The sequence below is a fragment of the Lytechinus pictus genome, chromosome 3 (genome assembly GCF_037042905.1).
Source record: "Lytechinus pictus isolate F3 Inbred chromosome 3, Lp3.0, whole genome shotgun sequence".
Classification (NCBI taxonomy): Eukaryota; Metazoa; Echinodermata; class Echinoidea; order Temnopleuroida; family Toxopneustidae; genus Lytechinus; species Lytechinus pictus.
Genome location: NC_087247.1, coordinates 58,071,411 through 58,095,001, shown reverse-complemented (window position 1 = coordinate 58,095,001; position 23,591 = coordinate 58,071,411). Strand labels below are relative to the sequence as shown.

The window sequence follows — 23,591 nt, the reverse complement described above, 5'->3', positions numbered from 1 at the left end:
GCCACTTTTTTGGGACCTGCCTACTGACTGTTTTTTAGTGCAAGAATGATTAGTAATGGGGTAATGGTGGAGGAGGAAGGAGGAATGTGTATGGGAGGTGTCCAGAAGGTGGACATATTTTGCTATATTATCTACAGTCTACAGTGGTGATGGATGCGAGATTGCAGTAACAAGATGATGCAGATTGGAAGGATTGAAGTTCAGTGAGCTGGCTTCGATCCTGTCGGTTAGAAGGTTAACAGTGAGAATGAAAGGCATGTTCTGTAATGCTTGTGTCAGAACAGGTATGGTATATGGCTAAGAAGTATGGCATGTAACTGAAGATAAAAGGTATTTGGAGGAAAGAGGAATGATACAAAAATTGTTAAAATATCTTATAACAAGAACAGAAGTGAGCTCATTGAAAGGCTTAGTTTTGGTGGAATGGTAGATAGAAAGTGATTGGGCATGTGTTGAGACAGAGGCGCGGAGAGGGGGGGGGGGGGAGAGACGAGAAATCATTTCAATTTAAATTCATTTTAAAATGACAGTGAACACAACAAAGACAATGAAACAGAAGATTAATATTAAAGATATCCACCCATGTTTAATAGCAGAATGAAGGTATTATATTCAAATTATTGGACAAAACAAACACAAGTAGAGGCTTAAAAAAAATGTAATTGCAATATTCATGATTACAATATCCATGAAAATGGTTAAATGCAGTTTGTTTTAAATGTCTCAGATGATTTCATTAATGTAAAAGAGTATAAACTGATTCACAAACTGATCATATATTTGAAAACTATTAAACTAACCACTTTATGTGAAGGAATCCCGGGGGAAATCTAATCATAAATGAATTAATTTCAATGAAAACTGGAAGAGGTGTCAAACTCTTAATTGTGATTTCCCAATTTTACAATAATCATAATAATAGTTACATTTATACAGTGTGTCCCAGAAGAAAATGAAACAGAATTATTTCTAAATCACAAATACAATAGACAAATGACCTATCATTATAAAGCAGTCTCTTTTTTCATCTGGTATAATTTGTATGATTCCTCAATTCTGCATGAGTGAGCAAACTCAGTTTGAAGGACATCAAAAAGTCACTTGGCGGGTGGTATCCAAGTTTCAAAAAGAAAATCACATGTCCCCAAAATTCAAAATCTGCTCTTTACTTTGATACCTCAATCACAGAAAATGGTAAAAAAATAAAATGTTTTATTTGAAATAAGGCTTGAATTCAAATAATGCTATAAACTGAAGGAATTTTTTACAGGTTAGCTGTCAATACTCAACACTCCTTTTTTTTTGGTTGACCATCAGCCATGCATTACGTGTTTTGTTAACTGTGTGAAAGCTTTGATGGTCTGTGAAAACATGTTTGTTTATTGAAATTATGGAGTAAAGACCAGATATTGACCTTTAAAAAAATGTGATTTTCGTTTTGAAACTTTGTTACCGCCGCCAAGTGACTTTTTGGTATTATTTCTCCGAATGGTTTTTACTCACTCATGCGTAAATAAAGAGTCTCATAACTTATTTCAGATGAAATTAGAAACTCAAAGCTTTATAATGAAAGGTCATTTGTCTATTGTTTTTGTGATTAAGTTTATAATTCTTGGTTTAGTTTTATGTAGAATGCACTGTATAATGCTTTATACTTAGTGTTTCTATGCGCTTTACAAGGTACATCTGTAATTATAACCCAGCCATCGATCTTTACGTGCTCACACACAATATATACACTTTCTCAACTCCCTGGGGAACATTCAAACAAGAGTTCCAAGACTCAATCTCTAGGCATACTCCATAGGCTTTTGTGTCCCACCAGGTAACCATTTAACCCCTGGGTGGAGAGTGGCAAAGTGCAGATTGATGCCTTGCCAAAGGATGATAGGCTGCGGTGGGAATCAAACACATAACCTCTGATAACAAGGCAAGACTCAGAACCACGATGCTCCCACAGTAACGATCTAAATCCTATAGTAAATCCTATGGGAACAAGCCTAATAACGCTGATGGGATATAATTTTTTGTTGTTGTTGATATAATTGATGCAAAGGGCAAATTCATATTAGGAGTATGTGTTTATACCTAAGTGACATTATATAAGTATAATCCTTTATCTCCTCATTACAATAAATGGCTTATAAATTTTAATAGAAAAAGAAATGTAATCTATGTCATTCAACCTAAATTACTTAAATCTTTCAATATCCATTGTAGATTCATGTACATTACCAAGAAATAAGGACATTTCATACATTGTAAAAATTATAAAGTTTGAATGTACATTTCTGAAGAATCACAATCTACGTCAAATAAAGATCTTTAATAATAACATTTTTAAACATTATATTTTCAAATATTCAATTCAAGACTGACAAATTCAACAAGAACAATTCTATTAACATCCACTTCCAACTAGAAACATGAGTAGCAGTTTCTATACTCTATACATACAAAGCGAATAACTTTGATAGCATCATAAATAATCTTTTTGACTTCATAATTCTATTTTGTCATTCCAATGATTTTCAGATACAATCTAATATTCCTTCTTACATATAAAACATTTCACAATTTACCAGTATTTACAATAAGTGGGATGGTACAATTCAACTTATACACATATATGTATATACATTTTTAGTGTAAAAATAAAACAGCATCGTGTAGCAGAGTTGAGTCTATAATAAAGGCACAGCGAAAAGAAAAAAAAATTATTGAGAGCAAAACAAAATTTTCATTCTAAATAAACACTGCATTTACATGTTACATTAAATTGTTTTTTTTCATCAACAAGGAAAATAATTACTGGCAGTTTACACCTATCAGTTTGAGCACTTATTACGTCAGGGGCCAGTTGCATAAAACTTTTTACCGGACAAAACTCTGGTAAAAACTGAAAACTAAGATTAGTCTGATTTCTGCCATGGACTTTAACACAGGGCAACAACTCCGGTAAAAACAACCTGAGTTTTCTCAGGTAAAAAGTTTTATTCAATGGGCCCCAGGTTTCAATTCATGAACTGGTTATTATTTTTTATAAAAGAATGGACAGAGTCCATTTTAGATATCTAAATTGGCATGAAAATATGCATAGACAGGTTACTAGTATCATGTCTGATTTTTCAAAGCAAATTTAGAAACCCTTAGGGGGCTTGATAGAAACTATTAATTAATTGAAAGTCAATTGTAGTTCCTAAAATTCAATCATATAATAATCTGACAATCTTTAAGAAAAAAAAAATGCTGGTCTGATTCTTGCAATAGAAGGTATGAATTGATTCACTAGTTAAAGTCAGTTATGCATCTTTTTTTTGTACACCTTTTAGATATAAATTACACCTGGTAGAACCATGGTAGAACAAGATTTATGATGAGCAGACGTTATGTAATTCCATAGGAAAGTGCTTTATGGTAAAATCATTGTCTCACATTACCTGGCCTGACAGTTGTGCGAGTCTAATTAGGCTTGGCCCCAAAATTTCTTGATGTATCTGTTAAAGGTATTTTCAATGCTTCATGAAGTCTCCAAATAATAATTACCTCCTCATGAAAGCTGATGCAAAACTGACTTTTAAACCAATATTATTGCATAGCTAGACCATAAGATCAGCCCAGCCCATGTAGTTACTATAGCACTGAAGGTCAGGCACAAAAAAAAAAAGCAGAAATGACAATGCTAGCATTTTGACATCTGGGGACCACTTCATGAAAGAACTTGTAGGACGTTTTCTCCGACAAGTCCTATTTATACGACAATTACCATAGAAAGAGTGCTTATCAGCCAATCAAAATCAGGGGGAAGTTGTCAGATCCAACAACTTGTCAGACAAAAATGTTGATGAATTGCTCCCCTGGCTTATCCACTTTTGCAAAAATTAATATTGATCAAAGTTTGATAATTCATACGATGGGTAGCACAAATAAAAAATATGCAATTGATTGCAATAAAGTTTCTTACAATCCACCTACCCTTAGATGGCTACCACCTGAGATGGAAAAACAGGATGAAAATGTACTGAGATAAACAGAAGCAATTCATTGTAATGATTTCATATTTCAGTCATTAAATTGTTGTCAAAACTTGTTTGAGTTACAAGGTATAAAAGGAGATCACTTGAAGCGGTTTAAATGCAAGACAGTGAACATGAAAAATAACAGTAATTTGATTATTAATCTGGCAATAGTGGCAAAAACATGCTAAATTTTTGTTTTTTTACATGATGAACTCTATGCTTAAAAAATGTACATTATTTAGAAATTATTTGCTTTTTAGTACTCTATCACGAAAGACATTCTAAATATGGCCCACATGCACGATTCACAAACTTTACTGCTCTAATAGATGAAAGCAACAATATTCAAGCTGTCTATTTATATACAAATGCATCACAGTGGTACACACTACCACAAAATCTGCAACAAATGCAGTAAAACATCATGAAATATTGATTTAACTGTACAGCTATACACTCATGTTATTGCAAATTCAGTGGCATACCTGATCATAAATATTTGAAAAAAAAATACTTGTAAACTTCCAGTATCCATTGAAATTCAAAGAATATCCATGAATTAGTGTCTCCAAAGTACCATCAATGCACCAAGCTTTAAAAAAATGACCAAAAAGATTAAAGAAAAAAAAAAAAGGCTTTCCTCCAATCATTTTTCATTTGTGAAAGCTCCCATTGATCTGGTAAAACTGAAACTAAATCTATTTTGGAGAAATTCATCTATAAAAACTCATTTTCCATGCTTGCCTGTCTAACAAATATTAATTATTCTACTTGAAAATATTCTCGTTAATCCCATCCCTGACAATGATTTAAAACACAGTTATTGCAAATACTAATCTACATTCAACACACTTCATGGTAATATGTATGTATTCTGTATGTTTTGACAATAGTAATATTTCAAAGAGAAAGATGAGTAAATTACAGGTCTTGTGTGATTTTTGCAGTGTGGGAGGATTGCTAGAATTCTTTACACCCAAAATCACATGTTTGTGCTAAGATTCTAAGAAGTCATTTAATGCACACTGATACCAAACTGCAATAATGAACAATGACAATCTTTGCTTCAACCATTCAGAATCTCTTCTTCTTTTACTTGGGACTTTGTACAGATGAGGAAATTGGTTGCCGACTTCTTCACATCAGTCCATACATGAATCCCCTTGGTCTGGAACAAAATCTACTATTTCTTTATAAACACGTTCTATAAGAAAAAACAAAGAAAATGAAATATGTTATATACAAGTAAAATTGTAAGAGCAATTACATTCATTTATTTAGTTATTTCCTCTTTAAGGATATTCATAGCATAGAATGATTAAGAATGTTTCAGTACAGCTTTGTTAGACATGAGTAATCTTTGAATAATCTCTGTTATTTGTGGAATGTAGACAATAGACTAGTAGCAGTGAAAAGAACAATAGGCTTAGCTATTTTGTTGACATTGTTAATTTCACTGAGGTCATTCAAGAGTCTTCTAAAATTAGAATGCTCTTGAAATTGGCAGAATGTTCTTTTTGTAGACAATACTAGAAGCTTTCAGAATAGTGAATAATTTGTATATCAGCTGGCAGTTTCTTTAAGGACACATCACATCATATCAGATCAGAACTCAGAGTTTCACACCAGACTTTATGTCAGAGCAAAGCTTATTTCCAACTGGGATACAACATTTATCTTCTGTGGAATTATTTGCTCGCCATCAATGAACTGTTTGCAGTTATTTTGAGAGAGGAATTCTCAGTTCTTATCGAGATCATCAATCTGTTTTAATGAACGCTTTTCAACCCAAGGATTGCTGAAATTGACTGTTAATCATCATCAACATCGTCTTCACGGACATTTCAACTCGTTACAGTGACTCTTGTTATTCATCGGCATCATTGTGAACTTTAATTTACGGAATCTTCGCCAACCAACTTGGATTTTTATTTGGATATAGTATCATCACTTTGGATTGCCCATCTGTCACTTCAAGAGATGTACATGTAAGATCAATATTTATTTATGTTTTGTTAGTTTATGATTGTTATATTTCCTGTAATAAAAAAAAAGGAAATCAAATTTAAGACTAAATTTTTATTGTTATTTGTTGCAGTATCGTAACAAATAATTTTGGGGGCTTGTCCGGGAAACAAAAGCCAATTTGCACAAAAAGCCAATTTGAAATCGAACCCCAATTTGAAACGAAAGCCAATTTGAAACAAAAGCCAATTTGAATTGAAAACATTTTGGAAAACTTTGGAAAGTTCTAGAATATACTGTACTGTGTTATTACTTGCTTGTATTTCTTTATATTCCACTGTAATGGCTACATTTGATGTTGAAGAATTTCTTGCAATAACAGAATTGTCATATGATCATTTGAAGTCACTCAAGAAAGATGATTTGAAAACAGTTTGTGATCATTTGGGTGTATCTCTAGCCCCAGGTTTAAAGAAGGCAGAGATAATTGACTTGTTAGCTAGTCACATGAAGCTTACAGAGGAGTCTGAAACTTCAATCAATATGTCAGAGGATGCCCAAATCCAACTGGCAAACATTAAATTGGAAAAGGGAAGAATAATGTAATTGCTGATGCTCTTTCAAGAGTATAAAAAAAGTGAAATTATTTATGCTTTTGACAAAGTGTGTCATTTGAAGAAAAAGTCTTTGATGTTCATTTATTAAAACATGTTTGTTAGTACTATACCTTTGTACACGATAATTGTAAATGATTTATCAAGATGACTTTGAAAAGTTAAAGAAAAAAAAAAGGTAATCTTAAAGAAACGTTTACTACGGTAAAAGCTTTCTTTTCCCCAGTGGGGGAGGTGTTATATACAAGTAAAATTGTAAGAGCAATTACATTCATTTATTTAGTTATTTCCTCTTTAAGGATATTCATAGCATAGAATGATTAAGAATGTTTCAGTACAGCTTTGTTAGACATGAATAATCTTTGAATAATCTCTGTTATTTGTGGAATGTAGACAATAGACTAGTAGCAGTGAAAAGAACAATAGGCTTAGCTATTTTGTTGACATTGTTAATTTCACTGAGGTCATTTAAGAGTCTTCTAAAATTAGACTGCTCTTGAAATTGGCAGAATTTTCTTTTTGTAGACAATACCAGAAGCTTCCAAAATAGTGAATAATTTGTATATAAGCTGGCAGTTTCTTTAAGGACACATCACATCATATCAGATCAGAACTCAGAGTTTCACACCAGACTTCATGTCAGTGTTTGTATGTATGAATAAAATTTATGTGCTTAATACATGTAGTTCTGGTAGAGAGCAATTGCTCAGTATGTTCACCCTTATCTCGCAATAAATTTGTAATGCAAAAAGGCTGGTGCCACACTGTTAGGTCTCTTGCAACTTTTGAGACCATATTTGCAACCCTTGGGTATGCAGTTTTGAAATCAAGCAATATTTTGCAAGAGTATAATACTATGAGAACAAGATTTTGTCAATGTATACAATGACCACTGTGGACTTTGACCTTGATACCCCAAAACTAATCAGATCACAGCAGACTACAAATAAATATTTCATTTTTGAAGGGCTACTGTTAACAACTTACTGTTTAAATCTGCAACATTTGATAAGCTTGACATTGCAGTGAATGGGAATTATTTGATTTTCCAGGGCTCTTTTGACCATTTCAGGGGCAATATTGCCCAAAGCAACCGGGTAACTTTTTACCTGGATCACAGAAACCCCTAACTTTGGAGTTGATCCTTCAAAAAGTTCTTTACAGGGTGGATGGAAAAATTACCGCTGGGTGGAGGTTTAAAATGATAATGACATTTTGCACTTGGATCCATACTTACGTTTCCATTCATCTATTGCAATATCACTGTTCTCTAGACTATCATCAAATAAAGGGGCAGTTGGTTCATCATCTGGATCATGAAATTTAGCAACATATGGGTGTTGAAGAGCCTGCTCAGCACTCAACCTGCACATAAATAGATGGATATCATCTTACATCAATAATTAAATCTTATTTATGAATGTTAAAAACTAAACATATGAAGCAGTTAGACCACAGGTCCCTATGCAAACAGGCAGGATTCATCCACATCCTTTTGTGGCTGAATCCTCCTCCCGGCAAAATCTTGCATTACGAAACTTTGTGTTTAAAAATGGATCTCCTCTGACACCCCAATTTCAAATTCCAAGCTACTTTCACTCGCCCCCCCCCCCCATCCCAATATCAACAAGGAATGGTTATCCTTAAGTAAACAACCACGCACTCTCCCAGCTAATCCACCTTCCCCCAAGGAGAAGTGACCTTCATAAGGCCTGGCAGAGAGGGAGAGAGAGAGCAAGAGAGGGAGAGAGAGGGAGTTAACTGGGGGTGATTTTTTTAAAACTTATTGTTATTTTGGCAATTGTGGGTCATTTTGCATCGTTGAAAATTTCAGTTCGATCTCCATCTAAATTTTGAATCTTTTTTAGACATGCTAATGTCCTAAAACAAATAGAATACAAATATATTCTTTCAAGATTACTGTCAGCCAGGAAGCTCTGAAGAGTTTGTTTATACTATTACGTAACAAGGACAGCTGCAATCCCACTCCATGCCGTTCATCAGCCTGATGTGGTGGCATGCACAGTGTTTTATCAGCTCTTATCAGCAGCTGCAGTCACTAAATCGACCCCACCCCAGTTTAAACGAGAGAAATGAAACTTTCCCCAAAACTGAAAGTGGGGTGTCAATACCCCACTTGAGCTCCCATTGACTAACACGCAAGACATTATCAGCAGTCAGATGAACCCCACCCCAGTTTAAACGAGAGAAATGAAGCTCTCCCAAAATCTGAAATTGGGGTTTCAAATACCCCACCTGAGCTCCCATTGACACAACACGCAAGGCAATGGAGTTCCTGTGTTATAAGCTGGTGGGGTATTTTTTAAACACAGGATTCTCGTAATGCAAAGTTCAAGCTCTACTTGTTTCTCTAAGAATTTAAGCACTTTACCCTCAAGTCAAATAAAATTATTCCAGCATTTGATGCAGTTCTTTCGTTTGTATAAATTATTTGATAAATAAGTGGATTTTAAGCCTGAAAAGATGCCTCAAAATATAATTTTCCTTCTCCTATTTTTCTGGCTAATTTGGCCAAAAAAATTATTTGAGCGTAAATGATACAGTATATCATCATAAAGCTATACTTTCTGACAATGTCACTCTTGATATGTGGCACCTTTTCATTGAGCAATGATCACACTTTTTCCCATCAAGGTACAAGACAAGATTTCTGAAATTTCCGAGTATAATGAAATCCAGAGTCCTGATATTAGAAATAAGGTTTAAAAATGACAAGCGCATATAATCTAAACAGATTACATGTACCACATATAACTGTTTTGTAAAAAATAAGTTAAAAGTTTAATACGTGAAAACTTTCTTATTTCACATTCAATTTTGACGAGATATTCAGCATTCTTCCTGTTTTAATTTGGTCTTTTTGCTCAAATCAACTACTTGATGGCAGGGCTCCAAATTAACCCTTTGATTCTACTGGTCCGACCTGACCATGTCGGACTAAAAACTAAGTTTTCCAATTTTTTTACTGGTCCAAACCTATGTAAAAAGATTTGAGTTTATTTTGCTGTCTTTTATTGCTTATTGCTACCCTACCCCCTAAACAACACAAAGCAAACAGTAGACACACACAACACTATTCATGAGAGCCATTTCTCAATTTTATATAGCCATTTTTGTGGGATGCCAGAGCCACAAAAGAGAAAAAAAATATTATTTGTGTCAGATATAGTTTTAATTGGTCATGTTGGACCAGTAAATCTGGCTATTTCTGAAAAGTTACTTGCCTGACAACATTTTTACCGGTCTGGGACTGTCAGACCAGTGCCAATGTCGCGCACTGCTTGATGGGGTAAAATTCCCCTTTTAATAAAGCTAGATTTTCTTTATCTGTTCATGAATAATTTACAATGCCTTTTCTAGGAAATTTCTACATGAGTGCTGAAATCTGCAGAAACCAAATTATCAGACCAGTGATTCAATACTACCTTTATATAAAAAATGGGCCTTTATTTCTAGATGCAGAAAGTTAATTGTTAACAGATAAACTTATTTGACAGTTATTTTCTTGCAAATTTCTTATCAGTGCAAAAGTTTATTACTAACCTGTGACTCCCCAATGGGTACCAATGGGGAAAATAATTGAGAAGTCTCTGATCTTTTGAGAACTTAAACTATAACACTTGTGATGCATACCTTTTATCATCATCTAATTGAAGCATCTTCTCAAGAAGATCAATCGCTGCAGGATCAGCTCCTGTAAAGATGGATTTAAAATCCGATGCTGGGTATGCAGGAAGTGTCATCAAGTATTGCCTTGCCTATTAAAAATGAGATACAACACCCCAGATACAGACTGAATTCCATGAAGATTCATCAATATTTCATTTCTTATAAGAAATTTACATAGATTTACATACAAAGCAACCATCATTTTTTTTTCTATGAGAAGCAATTATAAAACTATGAAAATATAAAAATATCATATAGATGTGCAGTGTCAAAACAAGCATTGGATCCGATAGCTGTAATCCACTTTGCTCATCATATTTTAGGAACTTTATTTTACAACACAATTACAACATAAGCCAATCAAAACTGAAACACAACTGATAACATTGTTTGTAAGGAATATAATTATTGGTATTAATAAATACCAACATTTTCCCTTTGAAAATTACAACTAAATTTAAAACATCAATAACTTTATAACAATTTAAAATTGCTAGCATATCAGTGGTGTTGGTGCTCATCTTTTATAAATCTGGCAAATAGTTTAGCCCAGTTGACACTATAGTGAATGAATTTTTTATTTTTTTAAATTGGAACTGTGGAAGTGTCCCTTTTTCAGACATATGTGTGGAAGTTTGGTGAACTATGGGGGGGGGGGGATCAAAATCAGTCAAATAAAGAATTATTTTTTTTAATGAATTTTGAAAAATATGCATAAATATGCTAATTTAATGAGTCTCAAAATTCTGTGCAAAACTTCTGTATCCTCCACCTGGTGCTATCATATAAAGCAAACAGAATTGAAATCAGACATTAAATGACAAAATATGCATTTTATCAGTTCCACATTGTGGATGGATGATGGAAACCACGCCACTGCATAAACTTATCTGGCCCTCAATTCTGGAAGAGCTAAAAACTAATAACATTTTCTAAAAAATGTTTTCATACAACTTGGCTAATTCTATACTATACATGTATATGTGGATAACTCACACTATCACTTGTGATCTTTTGTAAGAAGGTCTCCTGAATCCCTGTAACTTTGACTATACGGTTCAGCTGGTTTATGTCTGTATTAAACGCTGTCAAGGAACATACATGGCTGCATTAAATGTTAAAATATCTCAAGCAACATATCTCTAATTGCTGACAACATTGAATTGGAGTCATTAAATTGCCCAAAATAAATGTTATAATGTAAAGGTTACCTTTCTATAATTTTTTCTGAGACAAAGACAAGAAGAGCTATATTGCTATAAGGCTTAAACCCTAAAAGAGCCGGGTTATTTGGACCCATCTGACAGCCGTGGGGGGGGGGGGGGGGAGGGGGCGGGTTCCGCCCCCCTGAGATCTCGGCCTTCGATCGCAGGAGCGCTGCGAAAATTTTCACGGTGGTAGTGTGCGACAAAAACTACAAGGTGTGGTTAATATTTTTTAAATAAGATTTTTTATTTGATGAATTAATTATGCTAATTTATGCATGAAATAAAACATTTTCTCTAATCAACTATCATACGGCCCCAAAACTGCTATGTTTTTATTCACTGACTTTTTGTAGGATCCCCATCAAATGTACTTTAAAAAATTTGGTATCGCAATTTTTTTCTTATTTTTAAAAAAAAATTTCTTATGTATTTTTTAAATTTCTTATGTATTTGTTTTAAAAACTTTTTTTCTATTGTTTTTTCGATGGAAATTGTTGCGGACTGAATTCTGATCATAAAAAAGACAAAATTAATCCAAGTTTAATCAGTACAAGTAGAAATAATGATACATTTATGAATTTTGACTAAATATACAATTTGCATTTGATTTGTACATGAATTCACGTTTTTGGGCAGTTTTGGGTCAGACATGCACTTACATAATGTTGCGTAATTTCGTAACCGCATACCAGGGCAACGCAAATTTGGTCTCAAAAGTTGTGCGAGATTTGAAAGTAAAAAGTCAGCAAGCAGCGCGGTGGACTTATCGTGAAAATGTAGAGGGGGCGGATTCCCCCCTCCCCCGAGCCATTTAGGGCTAAGGTCCTCTCTGATGAACAAGTTAATGAGGACAAATGCCTAATCAAAGAGCACCCAAGTGGGAATCAAACCTAGGTCATCACAATCCGTTTCCTCAACTTTACCAACTTAGCATCATGCCTTCTTAATCTTAAGAATATTATAGTTATTGCAGCAAAATTGTAGACCTCAATGCTACTGCAGAATAGTAAATAAAAATAAATAAAAAAAATCATGTAATACAGAGAAAATAAGAAAAGGATACGATCATTCCCTGGGAAAAGAGTCTTTCCTGTGAGGATCTCTGCCATAATACATCCTACTGACCAGATGTCAACTGTAAAAAAATGAAAATAATAAATTTTCTTTATAAAAACAAAGAAAACAGAGTGAAGACTACATGTATATGTCTAGGAAGATTTACTGGACTGGAAATGCAAGACATCGGTTATGGCTGTGAGCAGGACCTTTTTGTGTATAGGCCTATCCAGTTAATATCTATAACTTGTCAAATTTTTGTCAATTTTTTTTCAAATTGTGTTAAATGCTGAATATTAAAATATAGTACATGTACAAACATCACTTCATATCATTTTTTTAGATTTAGATAGGATTTGATAACCTTTTCTTTGAGACATTATTTGATTTATACCCCTTTTGTTATCAACTTACCTGCAAATAATTCACATAAAAATAATGTGGATCCGTCAATAGAAATTGTACTAATTTGCAAAATAAATGCAAAACAGCGAGGAAATAGTATGCATTAATGTCACAGCTTTCACAATTGGCTGTGCCACTACTTGTGACATTTCCAATCATACAAAATCATGCATTGAAACCAAATGGTTGAAAATGGTCATACAACTAATTTCAGAAATACTCTTAAATGCTATAGAAATCATGAGTGCCAGTGAGATGATATTGGACACACCTCTTTATAATGAAAGATGAAATTAGACACTATATTAAAATCAAAGTAATATTTATTTTGCTAGTAAAACTGGAGATGAGCATCAGACAGAGTTTGCCACTATGTATATATCTAACTTAATTGAGGAATGCAACCCTTCATTGTCCATCCAAACATTATCCAGAGAAGGTCTGTTAAATCAGTCCTAAACTCAGTCAATCCTATACTGCTTACCTTTATCTGTATAATGCATCCAATTGAGCATGATTTCAGGTGCTCTATACCATCTGGTAGCAACGTATCCTGTCATTTCCTCATCTGTGCTACGTGCTAATCCAAAGTCCAGGATCTGTGAATGAAACAGTAATTCAGTATCTCATGTCATACTGATGGGCTTAAAATGCAATCTTTATTAACACTGTGCATCAAAACATATGGACTTTCATAGTTTTATTTCTGTGAAGTCCTACATATATGCCAACAGCTCCCTATGTTCCATGAAGGGAATTATTTTTAGAAATCATATAAATTATTACAAACATAATAAATCATCACGAACAATTACAAAATAGAAATTTATTGATAGCATATCATTTGCCCTATACATGAAAGTAGAATTACTCATATTCACAAAATTCATTATCAGTTGGATTTTTGCCATGTTTATTTATTTTCTGCTTTCCTAGGTTTTTTTTTAAACACTAATGAAGAATTTGTGCTTTGGGTGCATTTCAAGTCTTTTTCCTCTTAAAGCCTATCTTTAGTTTTGGTAAATACCCCCAAATGTGTAAGTAATTACTCCACTTCATTACCAGTTCATAGGTATGACATTAAACTGCATCCAGTGGCAAGGCTTCAATTCTGGAGTTGTGGGGAATGTGGAGTTGCCATTACTCCCAGGTCTGCTCTATCCCAGAGCAGTATACATTGTTGGGCCCCAATTATAGGTTAAATGATTGCCTCACTCGAATGGCCCCGGTAAGGAACTTTTAGCTATTGAAAGAACCATGGAAAGTATAACTGACAGCAGTAGGGTTAAAGCCCCTAACTACACTGTCAAGGGAGGCAGCGTAGCTCAGTCGGTTAGAGCGCCTGTTCCGGATAAGATCTTAGATCTCAACGTGCGTGGGTTCAAGTCCTGCAGCATGTCGGAAGACGTCTAACAAAAAACTGATGCTAGCGTTGTGTGTAAGCGTGCCTCACCGCTGTGTTCAGTGCGGGTGTGAATGCAGTTTGAAAACACTCCGTCCAACGGAAGGACGCAAATGTTGGTCCCGTGTATAGGAGAGTCACAACCTCTGCATGTTAAAACCAATACACTATTCGTCAAAGAGTAGGGTGTTCACCCAGTGCATTGCACCTGGCGGTCCCCGGCACTACAATACTGCAAGAATCTTCAGGATTGAAGGAGGCAGTCAGTGTAGCTTGAAGAACTTGAAGAACTCTGCCAACCTAAAGCTGCGCAGAGGGCTGGGATATTATAGATCTGCTCTTTCCAAGACAAAGAAATCAATTTTGTCCTGCAAAAGATGGGGACTGAAATCTCTGATAACCAAATCTCAGAATCCTATTATTATTTCAGTCCACTAGTCAGTGACCACAGACTTGTCACGAGTGATGTCCAGGTAAGCTAACCCAGAAGAACATCACATGACTGGGAAGCATTCAAGAAGGAGCATGATTTACAGTTGAGGTACACACTGGGATAGACCCAATGCTTTGCATTAGGACGACAAAGACGAGGACAGTTCATCACATTTGAGTAAGAAAAGTGTGACGAGGAGATATGGATATCTCACTACTGTAGTCACAGAGGTGGGAGAGGTTTTGGTGACGAAAATTAAAAAGAAAAGGGAAGACTACTCCCACAACCCCAAAGTATATGCAGCTAGGAAAAAACTGAGAGATAATAATAATAGCTGGATTTATAAAGCGCTGCTATTATTACACTGGCTTTAGCTCGAGCTACCATCACCGGCGCTCAGTGCATGCAAGGAATTACTCCTGCCGGGTACCCACTCACCTCACCTGGGTCAAGTGCAGCAGTGTGGATAAATTTCTTGCTGAAGGAAAACACGCCATGGCTAGGATTCGAACCCACGACCCTCTGTTTCAAAGGCGAGAGTCAGAACCACTAGACCACGACGCACCCACAACAGATGACAAAGATAAATTTCAAACAGATCCTTCTGACAAGACAAAAAGGAATGTTGCATAAAAATAGGAAGACATCACAATACCCAATTTAAGGTATGGCCAGTTAACACTAATACTGTAACGAAATATGTACAACATAATTTCTCTGTGATTTGGAATTCCACCCTTAGTGATGTAACTGAAAGCAAATCAGTTATGACATTAAGAAAAAAATTGAGGCAGTATCTATATCTCAAATATGTATAGTTATTTTTTTCTTGTAAATTGACACGCTCTTGTGGGTTTTTTCTGTTTCTTTCTTTTTTAACATATATCACATTTGATTCTTTATCTCATTATTTTTTTACCATGTCAATGTTATCAATGTTCTGGGAACTGCACTTTATACAAGACCTCTTCAGTCAGACCGCAGGTCCCTATGCTAATGAGCAAAAAGGCCAGATTCATCCAAATCATCTCGTGGCTGAATCCTCCTCCTTGCAAAATCTTGTTATTCGTGAGATTTTCTTTCTCTAAGAATTTACCTGTTTTAACCTCAAGTTAAATGAAATATTATTGCACCATCAGATAGAGTAAATGTTACTCTTTCATATTGGTCATTTATTTTGTCTACAATATTTTGTTAAATAAGTAAATTTCTGGCCTTAAAATGTGCCTAAAAACTGAATATTCTTCCTCTGTTTTCTTTTGCAAATTGTGCAAAACTTTTTATTTTGAGCCTCAATGATATCTATATCACCATAAAGCTGAACTTCTGTACTTTCTCACAATGCCACTCTTGATATGCGGCACCTTTTAATCGGGTCAAGATCACACTTTTCCCACCAAGGTACAAGACGAGATTTCTGAAATTTTGTACTTGCATGAAATCCAGAGTTCTGATTGGCTGGATGAGGTTCACAGGACAACAGGCGCGGGGTATTCGAGGAGATTACCACATGGGAAGTGTGACCTTCCCATGAACTCAGGCACTGGAACCATTGGAATTTCCCAGTGTGTGGTCTCTTTGACCAATCAGAGTGCAGTATTCTTGTTTTCAAGCTGCTTTATGTACTTGGCAAATGAAAAGTGTGATCTTGACCCGATTAAACCAATTCTTATTTTGAAACCTATATCATTTTAAAGCATACATATTCAGCTTTATCATGATCTAAAAAGCATTCGGGCTCAAACAAAAATAAAGTGTGAAAATAGCAGCTTTTGTCAGGTGAAAATATTTATTATGTAGCATATTTTAGATCAGAATTTTTACCTATATTACAAAATTTTTGAATAAATTCAAACACATGACCTGAAAGAATGATTCTTCTTCTTTACAATGATACCAAATTCATGAAATTCGATGCACAATTAGAGCAGCAATGACCGAATGAAAAGAGGTGTTTTGGTCGGCATCAAGCTCATTAAATATGCAAAACATCTCAAGTCATGAATATCACTTGGATGAAAGAAGCCACTTTTTTGGGACCTGCCGTCTGACTGTCTTGGATTTATTTATACAGTTCCCCATTTCATTTTCATTTTTTACTCTTGCTTGTAAATAGTTTCTTACATATTGCTTTACATTTGTTTTTTTAATCGAGAATGAAATACATTGAATTGATCTATGTGACACTTACACTAACATAAGAGAAGAAGCACTGATTGACTAGATCAGATGAATTGAGAGTGCAGCTGACAAGTGTAAAGAAAGTTGATCAATCATCAATGAAATTACAGGAAGGAAGAAGGGGTGTTCAAATTTGATCCACGGTAAATGCCCCAAGGATAGGAAGAGAAAGTGGTAGGACCACTTTGAAACACTATTAGGACAACCTCCTTCCATTACTCAGAGCAACGGAGAGATAATCTATCTGTTTAGTGAAATGGATATTGAGACATGACCCTTTACCAGTGAGGAGCTTAAAAGAGCCAGAAGCAAAATCAAAGTTAAGGCATGTGGAGACAATGGGGTGACTCCGGAAGTGATGACGAGGTGTGATTTCAATATCATCCTGGAGTTTTGTAACTCCAGGATAATGGTACTGCATCAGACCAGTGGATGATAACATAGTCCTAGTCCCAAAGAAAGGTGACCTCACCAGGGTATCTCGCTACCCTCGATCTTTGCAAAGACCCTCAACAGGATAATTCTAATCCATATCCAACCTGGGGGGTGTTTCACAAAGATTTAAGTATGACTTAAATCGCACTCAAATGCTGACGCGTACATGATATGCAACGCGCGATCTTATTGACAGATACGCAGTACAACGCGTCTTCATGACACGAGCTGACCAATGCGGTCAAGCCTATCATACCGTACGCAACTCGATATTTAACGGCGACTCTAAAGGCGACCGCACACCTTACGATTGGTCTGCGACCCGATTTCAGAAAAAATGTAGTAGAATTTGATGATAACATTGAGACTTGGAATATCTTAATGTGTAATGTTCTAAATCATTGTACGAATACCTATGTTCAAATCTGCGACTATGCTATCATCCTTCTTAGAATAAAAGCGAATTTAATATCTAGTCGTAATGCATCATAGCAGTCGTACGATTGGCTACGATTTAAAACTAATTTGGCCTTTAAATAAAGGCTTGCAATCTTTCAAAATGGTTATATTAGTATTCTTTCAATTAATTTAAACCTCAAATAAAATATGTTCCATTCACATTTTCAGAAAATGAGCAAAATGCAATTTGTTCCAAAATTGGATCGCGAACAGTCGTAAGGTGTGCGGTGGCCTTAAGTCGTATTTAAATCTTTGTGAAACACCCCCCAGATATTGAGAGGAGGCTTAGAGACAATCAGAACGGTTTCAGAGAAGGCAGATCCACCACGTATCATATTCTGAAACTAAGAAAAATCCTTGACTGTGCCAGAGCAAAGTACCTCACAGTTGTTATGGTTTTCATTGACTTTAGAAAAGCCTTTGACTCCATAGACCATAACCGTTATGTGTTATAACTGTTATTTGCTTACCTTGAGTTCACAGTCTTCATTGACTGCAATATTACTTGGCTTTAGATCTCGATGAATAACACCTGCAGAATGAATATACTGGCACAGAAAGAGAAATTTTTTAAAAATCAAATTAATGAAGTTTCTAATGAATTAACTTAAACTAAATTGACATGTACAAAAACACATATCAGAAAAATATGTTCTATCGTTGATCTGACAGATACACGGACATAATGTACACAATATAATTATTTTATCAAGGGTCCTATTAAAACATAACTAAAACATGTCATTAAAACTATAAAATTCTTTGAAAAGTATGCTATTGCAATCGATTCCACACAATTTAGGTAGCTGTTAATAGTGATAATTTCATTATTATGACACGTATCAATGATGAATTTTATGACATATGTCTCACAGACCACAATATTCAAATGATTGCAAAAAAATGATATGATAAACACAGTATTCTGATGAATGAAATGAGCCATGAGGAATATTGACAAACTGTTTTCCAAGATTCAATATTTATGTCAAAATAATTAAATTTTATGCAAACTTTTTATCAGGGCTTGTTCTTGAAAACCTGAAAGCTTGCCAGACGCTTGCTAGATATAGTAACAACTAATTGGATTTCAAGTATTCTACTTTATGAAAGAAATACCCTGTTCCCCAATTCCAAGGAAAGAGACATCTACACATTTTAAATAGCAAAAGGGCCTATTAGCAATAAAGCTTTTAGGGTTAACACACTTACCTTGAGACCTCTGAGAACCTGATAGATGAGGAACTGGACATGGTCATTAGTGAGTTTCTGACACTTGATTATGTTGTTAAGGTCTGCTCCCATTAGAGTGGTTACCATGTACACATCTAAACAAGAAGGATTGGGGGTAAAACAGTCCAGCAGGCAAATTACCTATGAATAAAAAAAGTATAAAATAATCATAACCAGTACCAGGATTGTCACCAGAGTCTTTTTTAGTGAAAACAGTGCCGGGTGGGTGATATTACAATGATTGACCATCAGAAAATTTAAGGGAAGAAAGGTTCTAAGTGACACCATCCATCATGGTAATGACACCATCCATCATGGTAATAACACCTTTTTTTTTCAAATTCAACTTTAATCAATTTAGAAGAACAAGAAAATATAAAGAATGTGATGAAGGAGGAGGTAGTGGAGGCGAAGAACAAGAGGAAGAAGAAGCAGTCGAAGAAGTTTCATTTGAAGGGGCCGAAAGAAGGTGAATGAGAAGATAACAGGTGAGGGGAAGGGGAAGGAGTGGTAAAAGGAGGAGGAGGAGAAAGAGAAAGAAAGGAGAATGAAAAAGAGGAGAAAAAAAGAAGCACGAGGACTATTACAGCTTTGCTTGTAAACTATGCAACCTACATATCAATATTTTAGATTGAACTATAGATGGATTCTCGACTGCACACAGTCAAAATTTATGCCCCAGCCATTGCCACATCTGAACTATATTGCATTCTTTATTCTAACAGGCCAGCCGACATTTGAAAAAAAAGGAGTCCTAGTCGCATGGTGAGAATTTTTTTGCTCGATGTCAGGTGGGTCTCCCTCATTTTTTTTTTCATTAAGACATGTTTAGCATTTCCTATAGATATTTAAACATTGAGAAATTACAAGTGCTGAAAAACTATATTACTCTAACACTCATACACACACCCATACCCCACAACATATGGGCTGATTTATTTTATCATCTTAAATAAATGGAAAAACGGAGTACTCTTCTTTTTGGTTGATAAAAAATTTTAAAAATGGGGTTACTCCTGGAAAAATGGAGTAGTTGGCAGGCCTGTTCTAATATTGTGAAAAACCATCCAGTTAATCTCATTTAGATGAGATATTGTTTGATTCTTCCAGGAATATGTGGAGGTGTCCACTTCAGAACATTGTCCATCTATGGTCCTGTTGCATTCAAGTTATACTATAACTTGAATGCAACAGGACCCTGGGGGCCGTTTCATAAAGCTGTTCGTAAGTTAAGAGCGACTTTAAGAACGACTGGTGATCCTTTCTTACGCGCTAAACCATCGCCGATTCAATATACCACTTACCGCAAGAAGGGATCACCAGTCGTTCTTAAAGTCGCTCTTAACTTACGAACAGCTTTATGAAACACCCACCAGGAGTGACAATGTTCTTATAGTAACTTTGCCATCCATTGGTAACTTGCATAGATTCCTTGATTTTGATTGGCTGAGTGCCATTACCATTCAATGACAAAGTTACCACAATAGTAACTTTCATGCAACAGGACCTAGTAAGCATACATCTTCAAATTTTGAAATTGATACCTCAAACAGTTGCTGAGCTATCACACGTAGTAAAAGGCATTTTACAGAGTGAGTCCACCACATACATGTATACTCCACCTTTTTTTTAACCGACCACCTTGCGTTATTTATTTTGTTGCATATTAAAAAGGTTACGCATGGGAGAGTAAGCGCAGTGTCTATATGAATGAAAAGGACAAAAACTTAAAGGGGAGAAAAAAAAATCCCATATAAATTGTTTTTAGAACAATTATCCGTCACTAATCGTTGAATCATGTTGGAGCTTGCGGTGGAAGATGCGAGACAACCAACCAGCGTAATGACATCATAAAACTGATTTGAAAGAGTCATTTAACATTTGGCCAATGCAACAAGGAACAGCTATAAAATTAGTGTATGGCGGATGGTCTATCCTAAAAAAGGGTGCATTTGTGCAAACTGGAAATTGCTGCATTTGCTTGTTGCTGATAAAGCACGTCTGCATATTGTGATGAAAATAAGTTTAAACTGGTTAATATTTTCGCAGACACGATCCTCTGAAAATTAAGTGGTTTATAAGGGGTACATGTAGGTCCAACCACACTAATGGCCTTATACTTCTCAAATCTTAAAATGAATATTGAATAAGAGCACCATTAAAAACCAAACAACAACAACACTGATTTCTGTGACCTTGAATCTTTGACCTGTCACCTAAAAACTTGTTAGATTACCATCACTCCAATATCCTTACATGACCATCACACAATTCTTGAGTTATTGTGGAACAAGATATTTAAAAATATAATGACCTCTGTGACCTTGAACCTTTTACCTCTATACCCCCCCCCCCCCATACCAATGTTCATTGTTGGTCCCAGAGGCATACATGATCCAAATACATTCATCTAATGGTTCTTGAACTATCATAAGAAACATGTTTTTAAGGTATTTAATGACCTCTGAGACCTTGAAACTCTGCCCTCCATAGAGTCCAATCCACACCCAAACAAATTCAATGCCTCTGGCAGTCTCGCCTGCATTACATGATTCAAATTGAAAACAATTAAGATGACTAAATATTCACAAAACACACCATTCATATGATCATAAAATACGGTACTAAGCTCATTGACCCTTGATGGCCTTGATCATGTGACCCCCGAAACTCATGCAAAAGGATCACTAATAATTGATTGGCCCCTTACATCCAAGTTTCATGAAAAAGGTCCATCATTGACCCTAAATGACCTATGACCTTAATCATGTACGCTTAAACTCAAACAAGATGATCAGTGATACTTGATTATCCCGATGTCCAAGTTTCATGAACTACATATGTAAATCCATCAACTTTCAAAGTTATGATGGCTTCGGCACATCGAACACTTTGCAAGCATATTCTCTGTAAATATCCTATGATTATGCACAGCATTGAACCTCATGAATATTCATTTGGACCACAGTTATGGAAATAACATGATGGTAGTTTCTTTAAACAAGAAGGAAACTGATCCGTAAATGAAACCTACATGATTGTTTGATATGTTTTTTCAGGATAAACATTTTGAGAGTATTTGTTCACATACGACAAAAATATAAGCAGATGAACTTTCAATGTAAAACATGGACTCTGTTTTGAAGTAAATGGATTATATGGATAGCCATTGAGATGTCATTTACAATTTTGGTGTTAATGCCAAGTTAATTGCCCTGCTTCGCTGGGCCTAAAAAGAGGTGCATACTGCATAGTATGGTAGCACCATAAATGCACCGTTTTGAATGCACTACACTATTGATAACAGTCATAACACACTCTCCCTGCACATTATTTGAATAAGAGTACACTTAAAAATAAGAGAAAATAAAAACAGAGAAGACAGGTACCAATGTAGTGATACACAGAACAGGAAGAGGAAGTTTCCTGTGTAGCAAATTCGGCAATCAAATTAACTGGTCTTATCAATCAAACTAAAATACAGTGCGTATTAAAAAAAAGTTTACACTTAGAAAAAATCCCTGTAAAATTATAAATTTGTAATATCCTGAAGATTTTTCCACATTTTAACATTGGTACAGATCCATTTAAGCAAATGACGATATAACAGTCGAAAAAATATTTCCGCTTGAGTGAGCACCACTTACTTTTGAAAAGTTAGTGAAAAATGATTTGCGCAGAACTTTGAAATAGTTATGCGAATAAAAGTAGAACTTAATCATGAAGAACACATTCAACGTAGCTAGTAAAATTGATTTGAAGATATCTTTTACCCTTTTTAACTTGTTTCTTTGTCCAAAACACTTCGAAGAGTGCATTGCGCCCCACCCCACTCCCCCACACACTGAGGCCATCGTGATGATATTTGCTTTACACTGAGCTGTGATTTACATGAAATGGCTTAGGCTTGATTTTCATTTTGCTAATCATTTTCAAGCTGAGGAAAAGTGTGGAGTAACAAGTATTAAATGAAAAATGAAATGTAAACCCACTTCAAATGATAAAGACTTAGTAAAAAAATGCTGGAAGTGTCTGATATAAACTTTTGTTGAGATTCAGTTAAGTCCTCAGATCCAGCTGGCACAAAAAGGGTAAAGGTAGTGCTTACTAAGTGTTGAAATTCCCATTTGGGTGGCAAAATTGTTACAAAATGCTTCGATGTATCCGTTTTATTTCAATTGACTAAAAGTGGAAGGGAAATGTATGAGAAATGTTTCGCTGGGTAAGTTTGATTTCGCCCTTTCCCTTTGACACAGCGTGAAAACAAGCATTTCTGCGCAAACAGATTTCTGCGAGCTTTACACAAGTAGAAAGTGCTCACTCAAGTGTAACATTCGGTCAAAACTTTTACTTTCATTAGATAGATGAGACCCAAACCCAAGATTATATGTGAAAAAATTACCCGCATGTTGTATATTTTTTAATTCCCAAGGCTTTTTCAAAGTGTAAACTTTTTTTTGATACGCACTGTAGAACACAAGGCATAAGTAA

General features: G+C 35.1%; 1 protein-coding gene across 1 annotated transcript; it reads right to left on the bottom strand.

Annotated features, from left to right (window-relative positions):
- Positions 1-560: 560 nt before the first annotated feature.
- On the bottom strand, positions 561-19,243 carry LOC129256913 (mitogen-activated protein kinase 14-like). The gene is made up of 8 exons (XM_054895132.2): positions 19,080-19,243; positions 18,338-18,415; positions 13,442-13,556; positions 12,560-12,631; positions 11,285-11,361; positions 10,253-10,377; positions 7,836-7,963; positions 561-5,223 (listed from the first exon to the last, which is right to left on the bottom strand). Exons 1-8 carry the CDS (start codon positions 19,185-19,187, stop codon positions 5,162-5,164), a joined length of 765 nt encoding a protein of 254 aa, XP_054751107.1. The 5' UTR covers positions 19,188-19,243; the 3' UTR covers positions 561-5,161.
- Positions 19,244-23,591: the final 4,348 nt, after the last annotated feature.

Excerpts from the sequence above, each read along its gene's own strand:
- LOC129256913 (XM_054895132.2), bottom strand. The coding sequence starts at position 19,187 with ATGGTAACCACTCTAATGGGAGCAGACCTTAACAACATAATCAAGTGT. Across the intron at positions 18,416-19,079 it reads AGGTTCTCAGAGGTCTCAAG|TATATTCATTCTGCAGGTGT; the intron begins GTAAGTGTGTTA and ends TTTCTGTGCCAG. Across the intron at positions 5,224-7,835 it reads TGCAATAGATGAATGGAAAC|AACGTGTTTATAAAGAAATA; the intron begins GTAAGTATGGAT and ends TTTTTCTTATAG.